We start from the raw sequence: 8,392 nt of genomic DNA, 5'->3' as shown, positions 1-8,392 counted from the left end.
CTTTGCCTTTATCAAGTGGCCAAACTGATCTGAAGATATTTTCGGTTCAATCCTTGGCGGTCGGATTTTAAAGCATCGAAAAATAATTACTTAATGGTCATTGTTGACCATTCATAAAGGCAAAGGTCGAGAAAATATGGTTTTGAATATTTTTGGTTGGCAAGAAAATGAGAATTTTTGAAACAGAGAAAGAAAGACACATAAACTCATCATTAATGTCATCATTATTTTTATCTTATTATGTTTTTTTTTTCCTTTCCATATTTCATGCTAACCAAATACATATTTCATGCTAACCAAATACAACTGCGTGGCCCAGTTTTAAAACATGCCGATTAGTCGGATCATTGTCCGAAAGTTCTAATTAAAAAACACTGCTGCTAACTTTGTTATCCTCCCTCAACTGCTTGGAGTCTGTATTCTGAACTCTGAATAGCTACAAAAACTGTTGTGTCTATGCAAATCAGGCCTGCTTTGAGTAAATGATTCTCTAATGATCCTTGGGACATGATCCAAATAGTAAGGGAAAGGGCAAGGACAAGGAACTAGAAACTACTGTAAATATCAACTATTTTCATAAGCTTCTACTCATCAAACCTTATAAATATTGTACAGACAACTTCAGTGCTCTGCTGTAATGGGACCTGAGCCAACACTCCGTACCCGGATGGAAAAATAACACTGAAATATGAATGGGAGGACCACAATGGAGAGAGGGCGAGAATAAAAAAAGGATGAGCCATGAAACCCTAACCAAAAAAAATAGGTTGAAATAAAGATCTGCCCATTCTTATGAAGTTGTGTTTACATTCTGCACACCAAGAGATGAGTACTTCTTATGCAACTTGCCTTTCAAATGCCTGATCTTGGCATCCACCCTCGCTGTGAACCCAATCTTGGTCTCCTGCCTTGCTTTGGATCGTTCCCTTGTCCACATGTGTTTATCCTCAACATCTTTCTTGTAATACTTGATCTCTTGGATGACATGATGGTCCATGGGGTTGAAAGATCTTTGGAATGATATGTGGGCCAGGTAGGGGAGATTACAAGCAATTGTAACCAAGAGGGTGACAGACCAATAAATGGGTGCAGGGGCAAGAGCTTCCACAAGAATTCGGAAGGCATTACCAGAATAGATTGGTGAGACCAGGCCGTAAAGTACAAGAAAAATGTACCACGTGCAGATGCTGCCCCAGACAAAGAGATGTTGAATCCATGTAAAGTGACTCATTGTGAGTGCAATCTGGCAGTTTACAGCCCAAATGATGCAAGTGAACATTGTGGCTCCTACAGAAGCCATGTCAGAAGTCTGGCCTCCGGCACGGAATGCTTGGTCATAGAAGATGTTTATATTGAGGAAGAAGATGATTAGAGACGAATAGAGACCGTTTGCCATCCACCCAAATATCCTATACCAGTCAAAGAACAGATTTCTAGGTCCTTGTTGATATAGAGCTGGGAACTGCAAAAGAAGGGAGTGTATGAATAGGTATTAACAGAAAATAGCTCAAGGAAGATGGAACAAAATTGAAGGAACTCCTGCTAGGTACTAACCTGTAAGCAGACTTCAGACGAAACATCTTGCTCAAAAACTCCTAGTGTAATAACAGGCAATGAAGTAAGGAGGACATTGAACAGTAGCATATACCAGTCATCATAGACCGACTGCCCAGAAAATCCAGTGTACGCCTCAAAGTAGAAGAGGGTGAGGCCAAAGGCTATATTCTTGTAAAAGAAATAGCATATCTGAATACAATTTAGTCCAATTCAAAGCGCATGAATTAGCAAAAGCCGCAAAAAAAGGGGGAAAAAAGAGAGACAAAACTATAGTGCACTTGCAAAACTATGTCAACTGAAAAGAAAACAGTAGAAGGAAAAGGTGGCAGCTCCACCCTTACCATCTGGGCAATCCTCTTATAGCACCAGTGCCCATGGACAACCAAAAGCCGCTCCAAAAACCGAAACTGTGCAATGGCAAAGTCACTAGCCATTACAGCCTGCAAAAAGCTGGAAACTTAGTCACTTTACCAGTACCATCAGAAGCAATGAATGAATTTGAAAAGCAAGATCATGATTCCCAGTCACCTTCTCACGAAAGCCTTGACAACCACAAACCATTAAAAGATTATGAGTAGGTAATTGCAAGTGATTCAACAAGCTATCTTTAAGAATCAAACCACTCTTCACAGTGGGCACGTGGCAATGAAATTTAGATAGCAGCCCCTAATGTTTATGCATAAGAATTTAAATATCAAAAACTCATATATATATATATATATATATATATATATATATGCTATCTTTAAGAATCAAACCACTCTTCACAGTGGGCACGTGGCAATGAAATTTAGATAGCAGCCCCTAATATTTATGCATAAGAATTTAAATATCAAAAACTCATATATATATATATATATGGACTTATTATTGCTTCTCATAGAATAATAGCTGACTGAAAGAGGGCTGGCCTTGGTGCAATGGTAAGGTTGCTCCACCGTGACCAAGTGGACATGGGTTCAAGTCTGGAAACAGCCTCTTTGCAAAAGCAGGAGTAAGGTTGCGTACATTATGACCCTCCCCAGACCCCGCAATGGAGGGAGCTTCGTGCACTGGGTACGCCCTTTTTTTTTTATATATTTGCTAAAGCAAATCAAATAATAGTCACCAACTAAAGGTTGCTTCAAAAAAGCAAATAAAAAGTTTACGTTTCTTCAATATATAAGCATTGTAAGATTTATTTATTTATTTATTATTTTTTTATGATGGAGAGGGTCACAAGAAAAGTTGAATTCCTGACCTCTTAATTGAGGGGTGTTGGTCCTTGCCAACTAAGCTACCTCGTTGGGGTTCATTGCAGGGGAAAAATGAGAGAAGTAGATTGAGACAGCTAGATCACGTGTAATGAAGAGCATTGAACACAGAGAATCAGTAAGTAGTGATATTGTGCAAGTTGAAATCTCTTACAGGACGACAGGAAAGCCAAGAAGGAAGCATGTCGAGGTCGCAAGAAAATACGAGGACAGATGATTTTAACAAAGGATATGGGCAAAGCTTAAGTGGCATGACAAGACAAGATTCATATAGCTAACTCCAAGCATTTGGGATATGCATAGTTGCATAGGAAATAACATGCTCAAGAAAAAATTTCTTCCATGTTTTAATTAAAGATGCATGTTGCATGTACAAGCACAACAGAGTGGGAAGATAAACTCATCATTTTTTTTAAAGATAACAGCCTCTTAGATATATTACCAACCTGCATCCCTTCGACCCCGCTGATACCTACGCCAATGTCTGCCTCTTGAATCATACCAACATCGTTAGCACCATCACCAATTGCTAAAGTTGTTTTTCCAGTTCCCTCTTTTACCAACCTTGTAACCTAAAACCCAAATCAAAGAAAGCAGACTGAGATATTCATTTATAGGATTATTGTTCATCTAAAAATAGAGACATGAACAATATTTTAGTTTGAACCTCTATTATCTAAAATTTTAAATGAAAACAAAAGTTTAACATACCAGTGCCTTCTGCTTTGGTGAGACCCGGCAGCATATGACAGACGCACAGGTAACAGCTAAACTCAGAAATAGATGCTTCATATCATCCTCTAAAGCATAGGCTAAAGTTTTCCCATCAATAACTAAAGCAAAGGCAGCATGAGGGTCCTTTTCCAGATTAATCATTTGTGAAGCATTTGTGACTTGCATCAAAACGTTTTCTTTCACAGCCTGCTCAGGAACCAAAGATAAGAAAAAAGCGTACTCATCTTGTAAAGGGGTGTGTGTATGCGTGTGTTTATCTGCTATTATGTTAAATTTGACTTCAAAGCCATTCAGAACAATACTAAGGCATCAAAAAGGCTGGCCTTTGGATCTGTTTGATATACTTTTAAAATTTTTAAATATTACGTCTAACTTAAAGGTTTCTGTAATCTGTAAAGGTACTCGTTAAATTACTGTAGCTTCTAGGGCCGTCATCGAGCAAGGTAGGAAGATTATCTATGGATATCAATCATGATGTAGACTCATTTTTGTTTAATTAACTTCTCTTTTCTCATTAAAAAAAATGCTAAGATATCAAAACAATTCGTACCTTCTTGGCATCTTGGGCTAACAAATCTGTGTTCATTGTTGTTATGGAGATCTGCTTCATGCCCTGACGGAGTAGACTGCATGCATATCTGCAACAAATAAGCCCCAATATCATTTCAGTAAATCCAACACAGGCTCTCATGATGTGAACAGCTAACCAAACGGCTATAGTTTTTAAAAAGTATTTTGCAGTGTAAAGGTGCAAACCCTATGTTGATTGCAGTTTCCATCTTATCGCCTGTCAGAACCCAGATCTTGAGACCAGCTTGTGCTAGTTTATCTATGCACTGAGGCACCTATTGACAAGAGTTAAAGAAGAAAATATCAAAAGAACTGAAAGAACCTGCAGTTAATTATGGCTCTAATATAACAGCCGAGCTTACCCCTTTCTGTAGTTTGTCCTCTACAGCTGTAGCACCAACGAGAATCAGATCCTTCTCCATCATATCTGAAACCCGTTCAAGCATGGCGTCTCTGTCAGAACCTATAGTAGTTTTTGCTTTGAGAAACTCACTGTTCCAGGCAGTATACTCAGGCTCTTCAAGTTTTTTGTACGCAAGTGCCAATGTCCGCAACCCTGATTCTCCATATTCATTTAAATGCCTACTTGTATGCTCCTCAAACATTCTTCCATTTTTGGCAAGGCGATCAAAAATTATGCTGAATGATTCAAGTAAGCATGCAATCAGCACTTGAAAGACGAAACATTCAGGTGGCTTTAAGACATACAAAATTTAAGAGAAAGCTTAGTCTACTAGATTGCAACTGGTTCTTCTGAAGAAAAGAAGAACTACAGAAGGTGTACTCAATCAGACCTGTCTGCACCTTTACACAGAAGAAGGATCTGCCCATCCTCATCTTTGACAATTACAGACATTCTCTTTCGTTTGCTATTGAATTCCAATAGATTTAGGACTTTGAACTCCCTGAAAATGTTGCAATAGATATATAAATAAGATGCCAAGACAAATAACCCAAAAAAGCACCCAACTAATGTAAGTAAAGTTGTTGATGTCCTAACCTCTCAATTGGGCTCCCAGAAGAATATCTTTCTCGGATGAAAACACTCATTTGAGTCCGTCTGCAGAACTCAAATCCAAACTCCCTAGCCGCAAGAAGAAAAGCTCCTTCATCTGGTGATTCTGCTTCATAATTGAAACTGCCAGTTTCCTCATTAGGCTCAGGAATTGCAGTGTGACAAATAGCCAATATTCGAAAGAATAACAAAATGATATCTGTGTTGGGTTCTTTCAACCAATTTCCATTCATGAGGCGGCTGTCCTCAAAACTGAATCCCTTTATCATAGGTTTTGGCTCGTTTTCATCATTAGAAGTAACAACAGTCTCTAGTTCAATCTCTGACCCTGCAAAACCAACTCCACTGTTATCCCAAGGATCCTCAATTCTGCTATTGTGCATAGGCATGCCAGAAATTTCTGAATTCTCCCCATCAAGGTCAGAAGCCATCTGCTTTGCTGCAGCAATTTCGACCTCACTGGAACGCATGCCATAAGAAACACCAGCAATGGAACACTTCAGGAAATCCATCTGATTGCACGTCAAAGTTCCAGTCTTATCTGAGAGGATTGTGTCAACCTGACCTAGCTCTTCATTCAAATTTGATGTTCGTGCTAGTGCAGGATTCCCACTCTCCTCATCATACATGTGCAAGTCTTGGTTAATGAACATTGCTTGCAAAACCTTAACTACCTCAATTGAAACATAGAGTGAAATGGGAATTAAATATCCATAGAGGATAAGAGCAGTGACCAGATGAAATATGCCTGACAATGCGGGCCTTGATGGATCATACAAATTTGTGGTATTCTTAGGTTGCAAGTACCATGCGTTTGGCATATCATACTTCGTCTTCACAGCAAAGCCTATAGAGCTGATCAATGAGATTAAAACAAGCAGGGTAAAAAGGAAGTAGATGATGTAATCCATTTTCCTTTCAATTCGGCTCCTTTTGGAGGGGGATCTTGTTGAATTCTGCATGACTTTGCTGTCATGGCCAGTGAATACTACCACCCCATACACATAAGCAGTATTTCTGAGCTTAGAATCTCGAAGAAGAATCTGACTAGGGTCAAGAGCATAGACCTGACGGTCATACTCGAGATTACCCACAAAAGTGTAGAGGTTAGGATTGGGGTCTTCACATCTGATTATTCCTGTAAAATCCTTGAAAGCTGCATCTTCCTCCAAGGGCAATGTTACCTCCAAAGATCTCTTCACTTTAAGGTTTGTCTCACCATCCAAATTCATAGTCTCCACATAGCAAATCCCATCTTCATAGCTCGATGACAGCAGAAGCAAATCTGCAGGGAAGAACTGATCCTTCTCGACTTTTACAATATCTCCAACTCGAACCTTCTGCCAGGGTTTGTAACCAAATGTACCATTGCCTTTATGAAGCCTAATTTTTCGGGAATTGACCTTCATATCCTGCATAAATCGACGCCAATCTTCCAAAGCTTCCTTTGCCATACTGAGACCGACGACAAAGGCCAGTGGAGCGATCATACTTACAGCAGAGAATGGAGCAACGGGTGTGAGTGACAGAATTGCAGCCATTAGAAAGTAGAGGTTTGCCACCCGCCGAAACTGCTCAAAGATTGCCTTGGGTAGGAAAGTGATGATATTGTATTTTGTGGTGGATATATAATTCGTTGGGTATTTTAGAGGCTTTCTCTGGTGCACACGAGGTTGGTTGCAGTATATGACCCGTGAGAAACCAGGGCCCCCAAGGGGATGGAGGCCCTCCGACTCTAAAACAGTCGGACGAAAGCAAGCGAATGAGTAGAGATTGCTCCATCGGAGCTTCCCCCTAATTCTGCCAGCTGGTGACATTTTTTTTATTTTTTATTTTTCAGGTCAGCTGGAGTAAGTTCAATAGGAATCCATATGAAAAGCCAAAGCTCATAATCAGGACCTGCAGAAACCACAGGTGTTTCTTCCCCAAATATCTTTCCATCAAAACAAAATTACGTAGGCCGGAGCAAACAATAACTTGCTGAGCATGGGAGGGACAAAATGCAGCAAAGAATAACCTGAAAAGAAAATAAAATTCAAACCCACCACAACAATCGAAGTTTAGATATTAAAAATCGTCCAATGCAAGCAAAACATAACTAATTGACGTTGACAGATGACAAACTTTATGCTTACAAACCACTGGATTTCCAAATTCAAAGAATTTCCGATGAGTAAAGTAAAGAAACAATCATAGTTTCAAATCTATCTAAAAATAATCTTTCCTCCAATAATACAAGAAAATCAAAACAGGAACAAGCGAAGAAAAGACTCACAAAATTCACCATTACAAATTTTCTTTCCAGATCTAAGCTTGCAATTGTAAACAACTTTGAAAAGAAAAACAGAATGGTATCAAAATTAGCAGCTTAAAGTTAAACCCCATATCTTCCTATTTCAACCCAAATTCCCAATGCCAACAATGAAAATCTCATAACCATTCAAAATTGAGAGGACAAAGTAAAAGAAGAAAAACCCAAAACAATTCCACGGCTAAAACCTGAAGAACAACTTCTAAAGCTAAAGATTTCTAATGAAATCAAATACATCTACACATTAATTGTAACATAAACACAGGGGGAAGAACAAAAGAAACGAGAAAGGGGGGGGAAAAAAAACTGTGGCCTTCCACCCAGCTCTCACCCAAGGAAAGGAAACAACAAAGGTACCTGTAGCCATAACAGAAAGCGCAAACGTGAAGGCCTCTAGCAACTCTTCAAGAGAAGAAGCTACGTATCGACATTAAAGGTCTTCCAATGAGATCAACACTAGCTTCCAGATCCAAATTACAGAGAGAGCGAGAAAGAGAGAGAAGGGTTTCACAAGAGCCCGCTTTCTCGTCAAAATCAATTACAGGATTTCCCGGTCGGTCATCGGTTATAATTTTAGGAACCTATTTTTATATTTTTTTTTTCAATTTTATTTATTTATTTAATTTTTTCAATTAATTTTGGGGATTCTTTTCTCCCGACATCGTTACGATGAGCTGGCAAAGAGACTATTACTTGAGGATGGAGAACTAGTCCTTCAAATATTACCTGTGTTCCTCAAGATGAGGTCCCCACACTGTCTTACGTGGAAGTTTCGCAACGAACCCTGTAACGTCTAACGGTATCAAATATAAATAATTATTGAAATACCCTTTCTCCTTCATGTTTAAGGAATTGTTCGGGTTAGTCACCCGCACATATCCGTCGGTGACACAATAATAATGAATGTATTCTTGAGCCAATGGAATACGTATTTAGTTACTATATATTTGT

General features: G+C 39.0%; 1 protein-coding gene across 2 annotated transcripts; it reads right to left on the bottom strand.

Annotated features, from left to right (window-relative positions):
- Positions 1-542: 542 nt before the first annotated feature.
- On the bottom strand, positions 543-8,002 carry LOC122668980 (probable phospholipid-transporting ATPase 4). Of its 2 annotated transcripts, none has more exons than XM_043865587.1 (11): positions 7,799-8,002; positions 5,116-7,147; positions 4,910-5,020; positions 4,478-4,754; positions 4,302-4,390; positions 4,096-4,183; positions 3,522-3,761; positions 3,257-3,382; positions 1,899-1,997; positions 1,555-1,746; positions 543-1,462 (listed from the first exon to the last, which is right to left on the bottom strand). In XM_043865587.1, the coding sequence occupies exons 2-11, from the start codon at positions 6,945-6,947 to the stop codon at positions 791-793; spliced, it is 3,726 nt and encodes a 1,241-aa protein (XP_043721522.1). In that variant the 5' UTR covers positions 6,948-7,147; positions 7,799-8,002; the 3' UTR covers positions 543-790. The 2 variants fall into 2 exon arrangements, with proteins under 2 accessions (XP_043721522.1, XP_043721523.1); XM_043865588.1 differs by having other exon boundaries at positions 3,522-3,731.
- Positions 8,003-8,392: the final 390 nt, after the last annotated feature.

Source organism: Telopea speciosissima, chromosome 7 (genome assembly GCF_018873765.1).
Source record: "Telopea speciosissima isolate NSW1024214 ecotype Mountain lineage chromosome 7, Tspe_v1, whole genome shotgun sequence".
Lineage (NCBI taxonomy): Eukaryota > Viridiplantae > Streptophyta > Magnoliopsida > Proteales > Proteaceae > Telopea > Telopea speciosissima.
This window is presented reverse-complemented; position numbering and strand designations above follow the sequence as displayed.

Bases quoted from the DNA above. Each gene is read 5' to 3' on its own strand.
- LOC122668980 (XM_043865587.1), bottom strand. From the start codon at position 6,947: ATGTCACCAGCTGGCAGAATTAGGGGGAAGCTCCGATGGAGCAATCTC. The intron at 5,021-5,115 runs GTTAGGACATCA...CAACATTTTCAG, and splicing joins TCTGGGAGCCCAATTGAGAG to GGAGTTCAAAGTCCTAAATC. The intron at 3,383-3,521 runs GTATGTTAAACT...TTTGGGTTTTAG, and splicing joins CACCAAAGCAGAAGGCACTG to GTTACAAGGTTGGTAAAAGA.